Below are 20228 nucleotides of genomic sequence, written 5' to 3'. Positions count from 1 at the left end.
TCGTAATATTTCTTAATTAAGATATATTTCCCTGATCTATTTTTTTTGTAATTGACATATTTTAAAAAGATTTTATCCGGAGATTTGAAAAATATTCGCAAATAACGTTTTCAGTTTTCATAAATATGTTTTTATTTAAACAATCAGAACGTCTATCTGAGTCGTTTAGGCATGTGTTGTTAGATATTCATATTATGCATCAACTCACAGCGACATTTCGACTCTAGAACATCTTATTTGCAAACAAAGTGCCCTTTTAATCATTCTGAAATAAATCAGAAAAAAATTCATATATAAAATACTTGAGAGCTTGTATCACTCGTTCGGCAGTAAAATTATACTTCATGTCACAATTTTGACTCGAGATGGGAAAAACTCCTCGTTTTCAAACTGAACTTTGACATATGGAAAAGAAACACAAAGAAGAAATAACTTTATTTGGTGCATCAAAATTGGTACCGTATAAGTTTTACATTATGACCCCTGGGTCGAGGCCTCTGCTGGTGGACAGTTAGTCCCCGAAGGTCTCTACAGCCCAGTACCTAAGTACTTCGTTACTAGCTTGAAAATACGGATGCACATTTAATTGCTGTTATAAAATTTAGAAATTCATTTCAAAATTAAGGATTATCTCCCTCATGCATAGCTCTTATCGTTGGACGAATTTGGCTCCACTTTTTTGGCACGCTGTTTTTGGCTATATTTAGCTCTAAAACTTCATAGTTATTTCGGATTTCAAACATTTCGGTTGAGCATCACTGAAGAGACATTATTTGTCGAAATGGGCATCTGGTGCATCAAAATTGGTACCGTATAAGTTTTACATTCACACAGAAAGGACACAAACAAAACCATTCGCACTCTACACGCTGAATAGCACTCAAAACTCACACACTCAAATTACATATGAGAATAAAACAATGTACTTCGCTTTAAGATAGACAGTCTATTTCATGAAAACCGCGACCAATATACAGGTAAATGCAAGGTGAAGATAACGAACAGTAAATGGAACGTTCAATGGTTCATTGGTTCACCATGCGATGCGCACACATGGTAAGGATACTTGCACATGTTGTTTATGTCACCACTTGATATACATAGTTGTAACTCGCATTTCAGAGATTTCTCATTGTGCCTCATCGAGGTATAATACGCTGGTACCTGTAGTAAAAGTAGAGTTTGGCAATGCTAGTAGTACAGAAACACTCACATGCAGTACCAGTAGACAAAACCAGTACATGGATTACGTGAATCGCCTCAAGGAGTACAGATCAGAGGTCACCTATAATAATCGTTCATGGTCGGGTTATAGTCGGGATTTCTACATATACAAATGCATCTTAACTGTATAACATCATTAGATTAACGAAAAGAATATATGTAATTGTGCATATATATACAGAATATTTACACTGAGTTAATTATCGCAAAAACACAGGATTTCACACAGCAAAAACGGCACCATCAACACCCAGAATAACACCACCACACAGGACAGTTCTATAACAACACGTACAGAATAAACGGCACCACCAACACACAGAACAGTACCACCACACAGAACAGTTCTATGACCACACAGGTCATTTATATGACCACACAGGTCCACACAGAGATGGCTTAAGTGCTATTGTTTGAAGGACACATCTTCTCGACAACTCGTGCTGAACTAACACACCCTTTAGAACTGGTTTTACAAAACACGTGACCTCACTCTCGCCTAAATATAGTTACACTCTCATACAGGTTATGAAGCACAATTAGGGACAAAATAAGTGACTATGTACAAATTGTGACACTTCATAGGAGGTGTTTTAATGAATCAGTTTGCACTGAGTATGATATTGATTTTCTCATAAAATACACACTTTTTCTGCAAACATCATATTGCATACAGTGTCGTAGATATATCTTAATCAATAAAAGTTGTCCCCGAATTTCAGAAACCCGTACTTACCTCAAACACTTCGTTTGCGTTTCAGAAGTAGGTATGCAATGTTGAAAATGATGATTTAACACAATACATGATTGATTGATTGTATGTTGTTGAACGTCCCTCTCAAGAATTTTTCACTCATATGAAGACGTCACCATTGCAACTTTTAAGTCTATGGTAAGCGATTATGGCATATAAAGAGGGAGGGACCTTTATCATGCCACATCTGCTGTGACACGGGGTACGTTTTTTTTTTTAACCCGCCCGCATCTTTACCAAGAGACATAAATTACATAAACAAATATCACACTCCACCGAAAAACGACACATTTAGAAATTAGGGTTCGAACAAAAATAACTTTTAACCCAACATCAGAAATCAAGTCAATTTGTTTAATTAAGGTAGCTCATTACACTAATTTTGTATTTAATGACTCGTTAAAACACCTCTTATGAAGTATGGTTTTACCGCCGAAAGACTGATACAAGCACTCACTTATGTGAATTTTTTGTGATTTATTTCGGAATGATCAATAATAATAATCAATTATAGTGTGACGCTATATACGGTGGTGGGTCATCTGTTGCATAAATATAGTTCAAGTCCGGTAAGAACACAAATCACAAATGAATACAAATATAATTTTGAGTGCTATTAGGCTATATTTACATTCACTGAACCTTTTCTCTTATATTTCTTTAGAAATTGACATTGCTCTCCTGTGCGACAATGAATACATGTTTGGTGCACACTGGTTCGATCCGGATTTTTAGTACAACCTATCTGCATAATTTGTACCTAACATGAAGCGTAATCAAGGTCAAAGTGTGCATTCGCTGTTCCGTTTAACGTAACGAATGGGTCAACCATACGGTATTTTATTGCTTAAATTTAGCTAATATATTTTTAAAAATTGCATAATAATATAATCCCATAAAATGTCTTTCTTTGTTGATTCATCGGGTGATTCATAATGCAGACTTACAGCCCAGTAAAAAACCAACTACTCTCTATAGAATTCATATATCCCACTTACGCGAGTTATGATTTTTTTCAGCAATGCCTGCTACCTTCATCACCCAATGAAACAACAAAGACAGCATTTTTTTGTTTAAATGACATGAAGTTGGTCAAGTGATCTAAATCCCTGAACGCCCGAAGTGCGTTATATAGTAGATTTGATTATGTACGAACTTTATGTCATGTCCCAATAACACTCAAAAATGTTATCTTATTTCTTAACTGTAGTTAGATATAGTAAACTGTAGGTACATGTACATATAGTAAACGGCACATTTCTTTCAGGAATATCTACAAGTACATCTGTTTTAAAACATGCATGTAAAATTTAGCTCTAATAACGTTCGTTTCACAAGGAATCAAGTTAATCTTATCGTTTTTTATTTAGTTTGTGGTGGTGCGTTGTCGTTGAACTGCCTTCGTCAGTTCATCTTTTTCCTCTCTCAATTTATTTCTCTCCCCCTTCAGACCTTTGATTATTTCTTCCTTTTCTCTCTGTAATGATAGTGCAAAATAAGTGGATACCTTAACCTGTACTCACGTCTAAAGGTGAGGTTTTTCGAAAATGCAAAGAATTACTAGCAAGAGTAGCAGTGTTTTCATGAAATGTGATACTACTCACCAATAATTCTGTTACTTCTCGTATATTCCCGCGAGGATTGTGTGATCCAGGAACCGGTTTTGGAATCCCCCATACCCTGACAATTGGCGTGTCATTGAAGAATTCCAGGTGCTACAAGTACATCGCACGTGAACTACTTTATAATGTAACATCAAAACATTTCATTGAATATAGATGTTAATGGTAAACTAACAACTCAACTTTATGGCAAACGAGATGGCTTCAGCTTCTCCATCGTCAATTTCCCATATTTATGTAGCAATATTCCAGTATCACCCGTGTATGGTGTTATATCTCTTAACTAATTTAATACACAAGAGCTTGTTCTGCGTATGATTAGTTTTGAGATCGATGGAGGATACTGACAAATAATTTGAGAGTCATTTCAAATAAAGCTTGTATGATGTGCAATTATAGGCCCCATGCGATGTGATTAATTTTCTAATTTCTTTCTCTGACCACATTATAATATGAACATACGTTTAAATTGTATGGTTTCTTCTATTTGAAACCTACTCCTCTGAATTCCTTGTGCGCGCTCCGATTATAAAATTCAAGTTATCTCGATTAAAATACCGAATTGTTTCGTCATTTTGTGGATTTATTCATTAATTAACCGTAAGACATGTAGATAGAAAATAAGTTTAAATATAAAAGCTATAGTAAGTACAATACTTACTATATAAAACGCAAAAGACAGCTCTCACACGATTAGCCGACATAAAAGCAATGCAGAAGCTGTAGCTGACGTTATTCTCAACTACTCAAGTATGCACCAATTAACACATATCGGTACAAACTAATATATCGGATGCAAATTTCAGGAAAACAAACATAGGGCTATTGCTTGAGAGAATACCTAATAGTATCGTTTCCTTACGTCCCGTTTTCGTCTTATTCTGACAGAATCTGTCAATTTCACCTCCCGGCATGTTTCAATGAAAGCACTAAATACCCGATAGGCTTAAAATCTCAAATACCTTAAAACTGATCCAAACATTCTGACACAGATAAAAAAAACTAACCACTCGCTTCATATGCCTAACAAATCTTAAACTAGGCAAGCTATGCGTAATTTGTTCTTCGTGTAGACGTTACATGACTTATCTCTCTTCAGCAGCATCAACTGTTGAGTTGATAAGATCTGCCATTTTAATGAAAACACTTAATACCCGAAATGTCTAAAACTTTAAAGAAGAGGAAAATGGTAATAATAATCTAAATGAAATAGAATAAACAAAAACAAAAAATTAAAACAGCCAAGAAATAATGTTCAATTTCCTTCTCTATGGACAATATCATAAGAATAATTAAACGGCAGCTCTTGTCAACAGTTGATGCTGCTGAGGAAAAATAAGTCGTGTAACGTCTACAAGAAGAAAATTATTAAAATATGAGGAAGTAAGTAGCGTATAATTGATGTGAAATTTTAATTGACACGTCCGAAATCTTCCATACTAGTCTGAATTTCGCTGCTGTCATAGACGAGAAACGACTCCGTGACCTGGCTCGGTAAATGTCCTAGTAAAAATAAACAAGTGAAATCGAAAGAACGATGACGTATATCTTTGTTATTGTAAGAACCAGTGACTTGAAATGTGGCATGCAAGTAGTTAAAACATTAATATATGCAAGGAAAACAACAAATTACGCATAGCTTACCTAGTTTAAGATTTTTTAGGCATTTGAAGCGAGTGGTTAGTTTTTTTTTATCTGTGTCAGAGTTAGACCCCTTTCTATATTTATGGTATCACAGAGTTCGGGCCCAAAACGGGCTTAGCCCCTGTGATTTTGTCAAAAGAAGGATTTAAAAAATGGATAAGATTTCTAACAGGCTTTGATTGTTTGATTTTTATATATTCTAGTACGAACTTTTCACCAATGTAAAGTACCAAAAATTTAGATGCATGCATGGGGATCATGGTCATAACAATGATATGTTTTAAGTCTCATAAAAAATCAACAACTTTGTCTTTTGAATGTGGAATGTTTGAAGAGTCACCACCTATTATTTGCTAAAGAAAATGCACAAGAATGGCTCGAAGATGTATCCAGAATTGTCCCCTTAAATTGTGGCACTGGACAAAAACCACCACAAGTAACATTTAATTTAGAGCCCCAAGTGACTTCCTAATAATGAAAAACTTATACGGTACCAATCTTGATGCACCAGATGCGCATTTCGACAAATAATGTCTCTTCAGTGATGCTCAACCGAAATGTTTGAAATCCGAAATAACAATGACGTTTTAGAGGTATTATAAAATTTTATTTACTGTAAAGAGTTCGACATTTAACTCCGGATATGAAAAAAGTCCGGAGTTCTGTCAACCTGTACAAATAAACCCTTTTATGTTCCCAAGACATGGACCAAAATTTACACCAGTAACTGTTGTAGTTTTAAGATATTTTGCAAGACATGATGCATTTTATTCTCTAACCCCCGACCCCAAGTGAAAATTAAGTTCAAAGTTAAAACATGAAAAGCCAATAAATCACTGTTCCTTATCTTCGCCTTTCATATGAAGTGAAATGAAGGTGATCTTTTGTATCGAAGATACATATTGCGGCAATTAAGTCGTCCCGGTTGTTATTTTCACAGTGAAAATAAATTCTATTCGATGGATAAATTTAAGCATTTCACTGTTGGAAATGCACTTAATGTAAAAGTCAAACGGTACCAATTTTGCTAACAAATCACTCATTAGCGTTTCCCGCGTTCAATGAATAGGCGAATCAAAAATGTCTAAAGTTAGAATGTTTTAATTGAGCTCTGTCCTCATACGTTAGGTGCTAATATTTCGGAATATTTCTGGTCCTGTTATTGATTTGCGTTAGCTATAGGGAAAGCTCCGCTCCCACGGCCGTTTGGACCGTGAGAGGGCTTCACCCTCTATTAAGTATGCTTTATTGCTGTACGTGCAGGTTCGCTACATATCGTTCATTGTTTGACTGGTCATTTCAATACTTTACTAAATTGAAGCGATATACAGGTCATAAGTTTGTCCGACCGATGATTTAACCTTGTATATCATTATACTATTATCGAAAAATATTACGATGTATAAACATATGAATTAAAGGAAGATATCGAAAATTAGTTAAAATCACTCAAAAATAACTAGTTGAAATTTCTTTTACCTTGGGCGATCACACATATTCCTGCATTTCAATGTCAAAAATGAAGTGATTAATAAGTATCAAAATTAACCTGCGAATTATAAATTTCCTAAACGTTATTTTGGCAAGAAGAATCCAGAATTCAATCCCTCGTAGTTTAAACATATGCATGGGTACATTGTCACGAGGTAACTATATCAAAATATAATATGTATTCATTATCAACTCTATGATATTTAAAGGAAACAAATCGTAACGTATCACATGAATTGGAATCATCGCTTCATATACATTAATTACACTAAAGGCGATATTTGTGAAATTTATAGATCATTTTTATCACAGGGGCTTTTTATCCATTTTGTTTTCAATCTATATATAAATATCTAACGTCGGTTGTAAACAAAACTCAAAATCACCTTAGATTCAAGAAACATATTGAATCTCCCTATCCAAAGGAAGTTAAACATCTCCTAAAACAAATCCAACGTTCTCATATCCTTTCATATTTAATGTTTTGTGTTTTATAGATGAAAACAATTCAGGCTGTCTGCATTGTCGCCGATCAAGCAAACTGGAAATTTATCGATGTGTCATATCGTTGGTCTCCTTTAAAGAAAGGAATTAAATCTGTTTCTTGGAATTCAGGTGATTTTGTGTTTTGTTTATAACCGATGTCACATTTTCGAGTCATCCATTGCTATACATAAATTGAGAACAAAATGGATAAGAAGCCTCTGTGTTTTAATATTCAAATTAGGATAAAAGATCTGCCTTACAAGTATAACAGCTTCGCTTCATTATCAGATACTGTCTTGAAGACATTAAAAGAATGGAGCAAGATATGAAGATTATGATGAAAATCAGAATTGAACTCAAAACACGTTTATCAAGCACCCCATCCTTGATTCAGTTCGCCTCCTCAATGTTAAATACTCACTGACGCCCCTGAGTATAAGCATATTTCAAGTGTTGTGCTATGAAGGCAAATCTCAATATTTAACAATCTTGGTGATGAAAATGTCAAGATAATGAACAGTAATCAATCTTATACAAATCCCGTGGGGATACGGGTTACAATGGGTCATCAGTACCCCTTGCTTGTCGTAAGAGGCGACTAAATGGGACCCTCCTTCAGATGAGACCACAAAATCCGAGGTCCCGTGTCACAGCAGATGTGGCACGTTAAAGGCACATTAAAGACCGTAAGTACCGATTATAAGCATGGAATTTACAGCCTCTCACCAGCAATGGTGGCGTCTCCATATGAGTGAAAAATTCATGGGGAACGGACGTTAATCAATATAATATAAATGAATCATAACTCCTATCAGGAATAGAAAGAGAGAGTTGGGCAAACACGGATATAAAAGAGGTGGGATCAGGTGCCTGGGAGGAGTAAACATCCCCTGTTGACAGGTAACACCTATTGTGAACCCTGTATTTTGATCAAGAAACGGAGTAATACGTAGTCAGAATCAGTGTGCTAAGAAAGGCCCAACAATTGGTATGAAACACGTCAGACAGCCTTTGACGCAATGACAGGTGAAATTGACAATTGAAACTAGATCCTGAGAACGACCACAGAATTTGCAAAGTTCTGGCTTTAAACGAGACGGTTGACCCCCCCCCCCTCCGTAACACCAACGTGTTTTTCAGTAGCCTGTCTCGATTTGAAAACTGTTCATATACAGAACATGCTCTTTCATATTGAATCAATTGAGAGGTAAAAACAATATGCAGATGATAATAAAATATTGCTACATGAATATTTCAATATGATATCCATCTCATATTTTCAATGTTATTAATTTTTTTCCGTGACTATAAAAGTCAATGTTACGACTTTTTGCACTAATTTATTAACAGTTAATGATAAGTACAAGCACATGGATAAATATAAAAAAAAAGTTTTTATTTTGGTTGAAGATGTTTTGCGATTACTCAGATCTTGAAAGTAAGTAATAAGTCAAAAACTGTCCAGTATATATGTCAGATATCGAATGTTTCGGGGATGTTCTGGGAAGTTTGCACCTTATAACTTTAAAGTTAAAACATTTTACCGAAATTAGGCTGTACACTACATTACAATGTCCAATGTCATTCACACGGTGCATTATATTTTCGATTATTGCGATTGATGAAAAGTTATAAACAAAGTGTATTTATAATGTTGCCCTGAAATTGTCGCACTGGACAAAAACTACCACTATAAACGCATTTGCAATACTTAGTTTCAAATTTTAAAATCAAGAACGACCGCTCAATTTGTCTTGGGCTCAACTATTCGGTATTACAGATTACAAATGTATTCGTAAGATCATCATCTATTTTTCAGTATGGAGAGGCATCATTTATGTTGCATACGCAATATTTAATTTGGGGTTCAAAATGACTTCCTAATAATCAAGTTTTATTTACTGTATATGATATCAATAGATATAACATAATTAATGCACACAATTATTAAATAATATATTCTTAAATTCATTTGAATTAAATATATCATTCATTCAATTCATGTGCGCAACAATTCAAACACATTAAACAAGTCCTTTCTTCTTGCAATTGTGAATATCCCGCGTTTGTGCGTGGTTTCATCTAGTATATATATATATATATATATATATATATATATATATATATATATATATATATTTATCTATGTATCTATCTATCTATCTATATATATATATAGGTAGATAGATAGATAGATAAATAGATAGATAGATATATAAATAAATATAATCTTCTAGAAATAAATAAATGATATGTAATTGAACTCCATTTGATCATTAATATATATATATATATATATATATATATATATATATATATATATATATATATATATATATATACTAGGTGGAAAGTTCTAGGGAAGTCGTTGTGGCCGAGTGGACTGACGCACTGGTTTGACAGTCTTGCTAGGCGGTGGGTGCCGTAGGTCGCTGGTTCGATCCCGGGCTGGGGGGATTTTCAGTACCTAGCTGTGATTATTTAGTGCTTTACATATTAATTAATTGATTATCACATGTATCGTTTAGATCCTCGGGGTAAACGTCGTAAGGTTGGGTGTTATAATTGTTTGTTTGTGCTTTATATATATATATATATATATATATATATATATATATATATATAAATATGAAAGCACCTATATGACCAATGTCACAGACAATTCAATATGTTCCAGGGACTTATACAGTTTTATAGATACTGAATATTAATTAAGATATTCAGTCGCAGACAGGGGATCATTGAATGTACCTTTTCGTTCACCGATGGAATTTCCCACTTTTTCTCGAAGTTAAATATAGGTAGCTCCCCATTGGACTCTTTCGTTTCCATGCGTCTCGTATTCCCGTCGTCCTCCTCGCTTGGTAAGTCAAATGAACACTTGATCTATAAAACAAACTTGAATAAACGATCGATGCTTTCAGAATGCTGACCTGAGTTACCAACTAAATATGAAGTCAGGAATATGTTAGATAGAAAGAAATCGAATCAAACATCTATCAAGCGATTCACATGATTATCGTGGATCTATGGTACTGTAAAGATGCGCTAATAAATGTATTTATTATCGGAAGGCGATTCATTAGCATAAAGACCATATCATTCTGCTTATCCACTATTCTGGTTTGCATTATGCATTGTTCAACAATTCTAAAATATCATAAATCTCGTTTGGAATAAATTCTAGGTTTTTTGTCCCCAATGGAAGTCCCGGTAGCTAGGTAGAATGCTTAGTTTGTGTGACTAAGTCTAGTAATATGCTAGGTATTGTAAGCATGGTGGATGTCGACAAAATATAAGGGTCATTCATTAAATGGTGCAACCTACGGCTTTCCATTAAATGTACATATATGTAGAAAAGTTTTTCTTTTCACAGTCCATTCATTCTTCTGACCTGTTGATAGACGCAGGCATTTTGCTTTAGTATTCATAAAGTTCTTGTATTTCAAAGACGGCATAGTCAATACACTGAGGGAGTTTAGTTCAAAGATGGCCCCTCAGACGAAAATGGAAATGCGAGCTTATATAAGAAGCTGTGTATTGCTAGGGACATCCTTAAAACACCTACAAGGAGATGCTTGCTATGTATGGGAAGGCTGTAATTTCACACAGTACCGTTTGAAGAAATTCACACACGGAGAAACAAATCTAGAAAATCGAACACGCACAGGACGACAAAATCTGTGATGATCCAGAGAAACATTGATGCTACGTTGACAGAGGGTGCAAGGTACACAGTAAAAGGCCCTCCAGATATCAACGGGAACTGTACATAAAGTTTTAACAAAAGAACTCGAGGAAAGTTTCAGCCAAGTGGGTACCCCATTTGCTAACTGAAGAACAAAAGAAAACAATAGTTAAAATGACAAAAGAACTCCTTAAATCGTTTAAGAACTATGACAAAAGAAATCTATCTATTATCATAACAGGTAATGAGACTTGGATTTATCATTTTAAGTCTCCAAGAAAGGTGGATAATAGAATGTGATTCAAAGAGGCAGAGGAAGGCCAATAATTGCAAGGAGATGTCAGAGTTCCAAAAAGGTTTTGTACAGTATTTTCGTTAATTCTAGAGGTGGAATTGTTCAATTTCCTACACTTAAAGGAAGGACTGTTAATGGTTTGTTTTATAAGAACAGGGTATTGAACAGAGTGAAACAAGTTTTCTGTAAAAGACTTCCAAAGACATATCTTCATGGAATTTATCTGTTGGATGACAACACTACCGCGCACAAACACAGAAATGTAAAGCAGTTTCTAAGGGGAGAAAGAGTTGTAGAGTCACAACACCCGCCATATTCGCCGGACCTGAGTCCATGCGACACTTTTCTCTGTCCTAATCTAAAGGAAATGTAATCTGGAAGACGGCATAACTCTAGATCGGCCCTTTGAAGTGCTGTTCATCAGTGTTTTTGGTATCCACAGAATGAGTATGCTGACGCCTTCCAGTTTTGGATAAAAAGACTTGAGACGTGTGTAAAAGTAAATGGGGAGTATTTTCTGTTTTATTCAACAAGTTGCATTATATACTACTAAAAATTTGATAAGGATCATAGATATTTTTCTGTTTAAAAAATTAATAACTGCATAACTGGCAATATTGTGTCCAAGTGAAATCAAAAACGTCTTCAATAAACTTGCACGTGCATTTCATGCCATGGGAAATGCATTTCTCATCACATTTTATGCTTTTGCTACCATTGCACGATTTTCACTCAGGCATCGGTGTCTGATTCTTTCTAAAATTTCAAACTCACTTGAGTGTTTACACTACGTTTATCAACACAATGCCCCCTCAAAGTGTAAGGCGTCGCCTGACGACAGAACAACTGGGCAGATGTATTGGAATGCTTGACGCTGGCTATTCACAACGTGACGTTGCAAATGCACTAAACGTCAGCCAGAGCGTTGTAAACAGGGCTTGGAACCGACAGCAAACTTTTGGTACAGCAGCACACCGACATGGGGGTGGTCGTCAGAGGTCGACAACCCAACGTCAAGACCATTTTGTGGCTCTTCAGGCACGACGCCATCCCTTCTGGACAGCAACCAGCCTACGTAACGACCTCCTGAACACCTCGGGGGTGAATGTGTCCACTCAAACGATACGGAATCGGCTTCACAATGCAGGTCTCAACTCGAGAAGGGCATGTGTTCGAGTCCCTCTGACTCTTCGACACCGGCGGGAGCGATTGGACTGGGCTGAGGATCATGTCACTTGGACACAGAACGATTGGGTTCAAGTTCTGTTCACCGATGAGTCCAGGTATTGTTTGGACTTTACAGACAAAAGGCACAGAGTGTGGCGACGACAACGTGAACGTTTCCATGATGTCAACATCAGTGAACATGACCGTTATGGTTGTTGTTCCATCATGGTCTGGGGTGGAATCAGCAGGAATGGAAGAACAGATCTTCATGTCCTGGAGAAAGGAACAATGACGGGGGTGCGGTACCGCGATGAGATCCTCGATGTTTACGTTAGACCCTACGCTGGTGCTGTTGGCTCTGAGTTCATCCTGATGGATGATAACGCCCGTCCTCATTGCGCCAAGGTGGTGGAGCAGTACCTTCAGCAGGAGACAATTGTCCGTATGGACTGGCCAGCGCGCTCGCCGGACTTGAACCCGATTGAGCATGTATGGAACATGCTGCAGGTTGCCCTTTTACGCCGTAGAGCACAACCCACGACTTTGGCAGAGCTCGGAAACGCCCTCGTGGAAGAGTGGAACAACCTTCCCATTGGAAACATCCGGGTGCTTATTGACAGTATGGCTCGACGTTGTCAAGCCGTCATTGATGCAAGGGGAGGCCATACCCGGTATTGACACTTCATTGACTAAGTGTAATGATGGACTATCCCCAAAAACTGTAATTCTTTTTCTGGTTTGATGTTAACTTTTTGTAATGAAATGCCTTTTGGTGTTGTTATCAGATTTCAAGCATTCTGTATTGATAAAATTTCATGCCGTTCATGAATTTTCATTCATAACCTGAGTAAACACGTTTCTGAGTCAAATTTATGTCTTGTTTATGTTAGTGGTAAATTACACACATATAACCTAGTGATCCTTATCAAATTTTGAGTATAGTTTGAATGATCTTTGTACAATGCAAAACTTTAGCTCTAAACGGCCTTGAACAACTAACGTAAAATTCCATTCTATATATCAACCCATTGACCTCCAATTATCAATTATTCACAAATAACGGTTTGAAGATGTTCAATGATACACCAAATCACAAATACAGTACTGTACAAAACTTATTTTGTCTCTGCTAACGGATCTAAAATCGAGAAACGTGTTTTGCGTAAAAGAATTTAATATAGGAGTGTAAGAAATCTTTAAAGATTAAAACAGATTGTTTTAAAGTTTCACTAAGATAATATTATCAGGATTTGCTCGATGCAAGGTGAAGATAACGAACAGTGATCAATCTCATAACTCCTACAAGCAATACAAAATAGATAGTTGGGCAAACACGGACCCCTGGACACACCAGAGGTGGGATCAGGTGCCTAGGAGGAGTAAGCATCCCCTGTTGACCGGTCACACCCGCCGTGAGCCCCATATCCTGATAAGATAAACGGAGTTATCCGCAATCAAATCAGTGTGCCAAGAACGGCTTAACAATCGGTATGAAACACGTCAGACAGCATTTGACCCAATGCGAGGTTGTATTGACGAACTAGATTGTTATTACGACCATAGAATTTGCAAAATGCTGACTTCAATCAAGACTGTTGAAATCTCTGTACCATCAACTTGTTTGTCAGTAGCTTACCTCGATTTAAAAACTGACTATACCCAGAACAAGCTCTTGCATATCGAATCAGTTGAGATATATAAACACCATATGCAGGTGATAATGTTAATATTAATTCGCCATGTACTAACTTTTCCACATTTCAACTTTTCTATTATGTACCTCATTGTCAATCCGCATTATTTTTTATCAATCTGTTTATATTTTGTTTTACGTCAATTATATCAAAATGTCACAAGATGTTTAGTTAAGCTAACTCCATACTTGGATTATTATTTGATAAATACAGATAAAGTGTATGGAAAGTGAAGATCACGAACAGTGATCATCTCACAATTCCCATAAGCAATACAAAATAGATGGTTGGGCAAACACGGAGCCCTGGATACACCAGGGGTGGGATCAAGTGCCTAGGAGGAGTAAGCATCCCCTGTCGACTGGTCACACCCGCCGTGATCAAATAAAATATATATCTGTCATTGTACTTGATTTGCTTTCCTTTTGCATTATCGTCTATTCAGGTCCCGTGTTGTTATCCGGACTAGAATAGGTTCTCAGTACCCCTTGCTTGTCGTAAGAGGCGACTAAATGGGGCGGTCCTTCGGGCGAGACCGCAGAATCCGAGGTCCCGTGGTACAGCAGATGTGGCACGATAAAGATCCCTCCATGGTCAATGGCCATAAACACATAGGATAGGCCTAAATTTTGCTGCCGTTCACCAGCAGTGGTGACGTCTCCATATGAGTGAAAGATTTTCGAGAGGGACGTTAAACAAGATACAATCAATCAATCGTCTATTCTCTGTTTTGATATAACCTTTGTAGACCTATGTTGGATTTTGCAGCCATTTAGATATCAATAAAGAGTCAGTTGTTTTACAATTACTTTCTAAACATGTGTACTTTTACTCCAGCAAGATCATGCACTCATGTAGACATGCGTTTCATTGAGTATTTTAGTAGTTTGATACATGACATTTCTTTACTTGCGCGATTGGTATGTTGTAAAATATGGCTTGGTATTAGTACTGTTGACTTTTATATCAAGTTAATGGTACAATATTTAACTTATGAATGTGTTTGTAAGTAAGAAAGTTTATGAAAATTATCAGGTTATCAATTGTAACTGTGTAACCGCCAGTTTATCGCTATATTTGTTTGTATTTTGGCTTATCATAAATCACAGTCTGTCCCTATGAACTACAACATGTTAGAATGACATATACTATCATTTTAAGGCGTTTTTACATATACTAGTACTGTGTAGTTAGGAGTATTTTATTTGTATTTCGGTTCATAAACATCCATTTGACCTCGTATCTTGGCTTGTTTATGCACTAGATATATATATGGATATAGAGATAGATAAATAAATATATGTATATTATGTCCTACAGATAATCACGGATTAAAGGAATCTCAAAACTAAAGGAAATTTACAATTTATTTAGATAGTTTTATCTAAAGATTTATACCTTTGTATAGCCTTCTCCAATATTTTCCACGAATTTAATCTGATTGATGCAAATCTTCAGGAACATGGATGTGTTCATCTAAATGAGGAATTGAAAAACATATAACATAAATTATGATTTACTTCATTTGGGTTAAGGTCATATTACCATACTAACATTGCCCAACTCTGCATCTATTTTTAATAAGAGCTCATTTGCATAATAGTAAGAATTCATAATGAATTGAAGGGATAATGAATCTACCCCGTTTGAGATCTGGGTTAGAATGTGTCTTCAATATTCCTTGCTTGTCGTAAGAGGCAAGAAAATGGGGTGATCCTTCGGATGAGACCGCTCAAGCCGAGGACCCTTGTCATAGCAGATGTAGCACGATAAAGATCCCTCATTGCTCAAATGCCGTAAGCGCCGAGGATAAAGATTTGAATAAGATTACCCTCGACCGAAAAAAGTAATACATATTTACAACGTATAGACAGCTGTTATTAGAGGATTTTAATCATAAAAGAAGAATTACCGAGAGTGAAGGGGATTCTGAAACCAACAGGAAAGCAGTGTAAATAAGTTTCAATCGACAAATATCTCTTATGGGGCACAGAGAGGAGTAGACTGAGTTACGAGCCTTGTTATTTTGTTATATAACCCTAACCCAAAATTGGAAAACGGAAATATTCACATCTAGTTATGTCACCTAAAATTTTGCTTTGTTACACATCACTCTGATTCTGTGCACAGGTGCTTCAGTCTGTAGGTGTACTCGTCTTCATATATACCTAGTGTATGTAGAAATCAAACAAGACACTAGTTTAAATGAAAGATAACGAACAGTTATCATTCTCATAACTCCGATAAGGAATATAGAAAAACAGTTGAGCAAACACGGATTCCTGGACCTAATAGAGGTGGGATCAGGTGCGTAGGAGGGATAAGCATCCCCTGTCGACCAGTCACACCCGCCGTGAGCCCTACGTCTTGATCAGGTAAACGGAGTAATCCGTAATTAAAATCAGTGTGCCAAGAATGACCTAAGAATTGTTATGAAACATTTCAGACAGCATATGTTGTTCTGGGAAACTATATGATTAAAACGACAATAAAATTTGTGAAATGCTGACTTGAAACGAGAATGTTGAAATCCCTGTAACATCAACTTGTTTGTCAGTAACCTGCCTCGATTAAGAACGGTTTATACTCAGAACAAACTCCTGTGTATTGAATGAGTTGAGAGCCATGAACAACATCTGTAGGTGATGTTGGAATATTTTTTTAATAGACATGGAAGTTGACAACGTAGAAGCTGAAATAATCCCGTTTTCACAACGTTGACCTGTTAGTTTTCTGTTAATATTAATTTTCAATAAAATATAAAGTACAAAGCATATGTGGAGGACTCTTTTTTTTTTAAACTCGTGTTCACAGGATATATCGACATATAAATGGAAATGGTTATTGATAATAGATAAAACGTCGATATATCCAAATAAGACATCAAGAGAATTTGTCTTTTTATTAGAAACTTTTGAAGACACTCTGCTTCATAAGAATATAAAAGCATGTCAGATATCAAAGGAACATGCAAGGTGAAGATAACGAACAGTGATCAATCTCATAATATAATTCTTGTCCTTGGGAAGCCCAACGGAGTGTTGAATACCTGGTCACCAAAACCTAAAAGTATACTGCCAATGAGGATCTCCAGAATATGTTTTATTTGAACTTCAGAGTACTTGTGTGAGGAATCAGAGTGGTGATATGAATATTTCCTTTTTCCATTGCTGTTGACGAAGCAACCGTCAATGATATAAAAAGGCTAGTCTATACTTTATCGTGAGGAATTACATTTTGACGTTACAAATGTATATTGAACAATAATTAAAACTTAAAGCAGAGACAGAATTGTAGAAATCCAAATTCTTGTAAATAGCATTAATAATTATCTTTATCCGAGTGTGTATCTAGACGGGATAACAATCATCTGGCATTTACTGTTTTAACTCTTTAATTAAAAAGAAGTGCTTCACGGGGGTATTATTCACTTTGGCAATCAGGAAGAAATGAGTGTGTTGTGTTTTTGCTAGACAGACTCTTAAAAACAATGTAATACAAAATAAATTTCACATACTATATTTACGGGTGAAAGCTTCTTTGGTCGATTTTGGACAATCCATTTCTTAGAGCAAATGTCAAATGAGATTGAGATTGTCCCGATGATTTTCGCTGACGAATCTGCAACATCTTTGACGCATTTTGGAACGCTCTGATTAGAGGACAAGGACTGTACATCAATGAATGCTATTCCTATTGGTGTATAGCACGTGTCGCAATCTATATCAAAGGGGTCAACGCGAGTTTCATTGTCATCATCGTCTTCCGTTCCCTGTAACGTAAAATCGAAATGAATATGAATTGTTTTTTTTAAAAATATGATTAAACATTTCAAAAACATATCAGACAATCTTATTTAAAAATAACTAAAACGAAACTGTTATTAGTATGTTTTCTCTCTTCATAGACCCCTGGCTGACTTGCAATATATGAGAACATCATGGCTACGTTATTACGTTTCAGAGAGACAAACAAGTCAAGCATATATACTACCAATTTACGATCACAGAACATAAAAACTATTTTCGAAACAACTATTTCAAAAACCTAGAAAATGTACAGCTCGTAGAAAGGTAAAGATAACTAACAGTCATGAATCTCATAAATCCTATAAGGAATAAAAAATTATGAGCTTCGCAAACACGGACCCCTCAATATAACAGAAATGGGGTCATGAGCCTAGGAAAAGTAGGCATCATCAAATTCTTGATATAATGTTTCAAATCAGGAATTTTAGTATAGAAAAATGTATCGTTTTGGTTTGTTATCAACACGGAAGATATCAGAATTAATGAACTATGATTAATGTCCTTTCTTGCAGTGGCTAACGTTTAGATAGTCACAACAGTGAAATCCTCTTATCAAAAATAGCAGTGACGTTACGGTTATCTGAATTATATCAGTCAATTACATTACCTTATATTAATACTATCCAAAGTTCCTGTACATGTAAAACTTATACGGTACCAATTTTGATGCACCAGATGCGCATTTCGACAAATAATGTCTCTTCAGTGATGCTCAAGACAAAAGTTTGGAAATCCGAAATAACAATAAACTTGTAAGAGCTAAAAGGAAAACTATACTGCCAAAAACTGGAGTCAAATTCGTCCAAGGATAAGAATTATGCATGAAAGAGATAATTCTTAATTTTGAAATGAATTTTTTAAATTTTATCCCAGCAATTAAATATACATCCGTATTTTGAAGCTAGTAACGAAGTACTTAGCTACTGGTCTGTAGGGACCCTCGGGGACTAACAGTCCACCAGCAGATGCCTCGACCCAGTGTACATGTAATAAATCGACTCGGCGCAACAAGATGATAAGACGCCGATATAAAAGCAATCAGTGATAAAGCGTTGTCATATTCATTTGAACAATTCTGGAAGAAGGTACAAAACTCCCTAGCATTGTAGTAATATGACCTCAAAAGGCGGATATCGTCAAATTTTAGGCTATTTTCAAAAATATCCGCACCAAAATGAAATGAACCAGCAAGATTAGTAGAGATATATGTTATAAATATATGATGTATATAGACATGGTAGAGACGTTTCTAAATCGAGGTAAGCTACTGACAAACAAGTTGATGGTACAGAGATTTCAACAGTCTCGATTGAAGTCAGCATTTCGCAAATTCTATGGTCGTTATAACGATCTAGTTCGTCAATACAACCTCGCATTGGGTCAAATGCTGTCTGACGTGTTTCATACCGATTGTTAAGCCGTTCTTGGCACACTGATTTGACTGCGGATAACTCCGTTTACCTGATAAGGATATGGGGCTCACGGCGGGTGTGACCAGTCAACAGGGGATGCTTACTCCTCTTAGGCACCTGATCCCACCTCTTGCATATCTAGGGTTCCATGTGTGTGGAACTCTCTATTTTGTATTGCTTATAGGTTTTATGAGATTGATCACTGTTTGTTTTCTTCACCTTTCATGGTATATATAATAACTGTCCTAGTATCTCACCGAACATTAGCAAATTAGGTTTATGCATTTGACAATTGTCGTTGCTCGCATACAGTGACCTTTTCCAACTGCTGATACAAATAGGCGAATCTATAGCCACTGTATAGCAGCAACATTACGGTATGCGTTCAATGTATAGTGTTATTTCCAAGTAAATAATCATTTATCTAACAGATTTACAGACATGCAGATTAAAAATTGAAATGACGGTTATGAATATAACATTTCACTCACAATACAGATACATGTACAAACTTCTCGTCTAAACGTATGTTTAATATTGACGTCATATATTTTGATTATTCCATATCCAATCATAGAAAAATTATCGTAAATAATAATTCATACCTTATCGTCATTCATTGTTGCTAGTGCGTCCAAAAACTCATCCTCTGTCCAGATGTATCGACACTTGTTGGTTTTATTCAGCACATTAACTATTACCTTTTGTGGTGAAATATAACAAAAGGAAAACAAAATATATAGATTGCTAGAAAGCTACACGATTCCTCATACAACAGTATATACTGTATTTTCTTATATTTCATTAAATCTGAATAATTACGGAAAAAGTAATTCTATATCATAAATGGATTTTCACTATATAGTCATTTGCGTTCCACTGAATTATAGAGAAGCAAATTTAACAAGTTTAAAGCTGACATGAATTAATAAATACGTACAC

General features: G+C 35.8%; 1 protein-coding gene across 1 annotated transcript in view; it reads right to left on the bottom strand.

The window, feature by feature from the left end:
* Nucleotides 1-391: 391 nt before the first annotated feature.
* LOC125654202 (kinesin-like protein KIF28) overlaps nucleotides 392-20228 on the bottom strand; it is a 146765-nt gene continuing 126928 nt past the window's right edge. The window contains exons 19-24 of the mRNA XM_048884039.2: nucleotides 19892-19987; nucleotides 17583-17837; nucleotides 15464-15541; nucleotides 9973-10107; nucleotides 3583-3693; nucleotides 392-3455 (exon numbers count right to left, since the gene is read on the bottom strand). Coding sequence (XP_048739996.2) covers nucleotides 3345-3455; nucleotides 3583-3693; nucleotides 9973-10107; nucleotides 15464-15541; nucleotides 17583-17837; nucleotides 19892-19987 — 786 coding nt within the window. The 3' untranslated portion in view covers nucleotides 392-3344. The remainder of the gene's footprint in view (nucleotides 3456-3582; nucleotides 3694-9972; nucleotides 10108-15463; nucleotides 15542-17582; nucleotides 17838-19891; nucleotides 19988-20228) is intronic.

The sequence above is a fragment of the Ostrea edulis genome, chromosome 7, assembly GCF_947568905.1.
Source record: "Ostrea edulis chromosome 7, xbOstEdul1.1, whole genome shotgun sequence".
Classification (NCBI taxonomy): Eukaryota; Metazoa; Mollusca; class Bivalvia; order Ostreida; family Ostreidae; genus Ostrea; species Ostrea edulis.
This window is presented reverse-complemented; position numbering and strand designations above follow the sequence as displayed.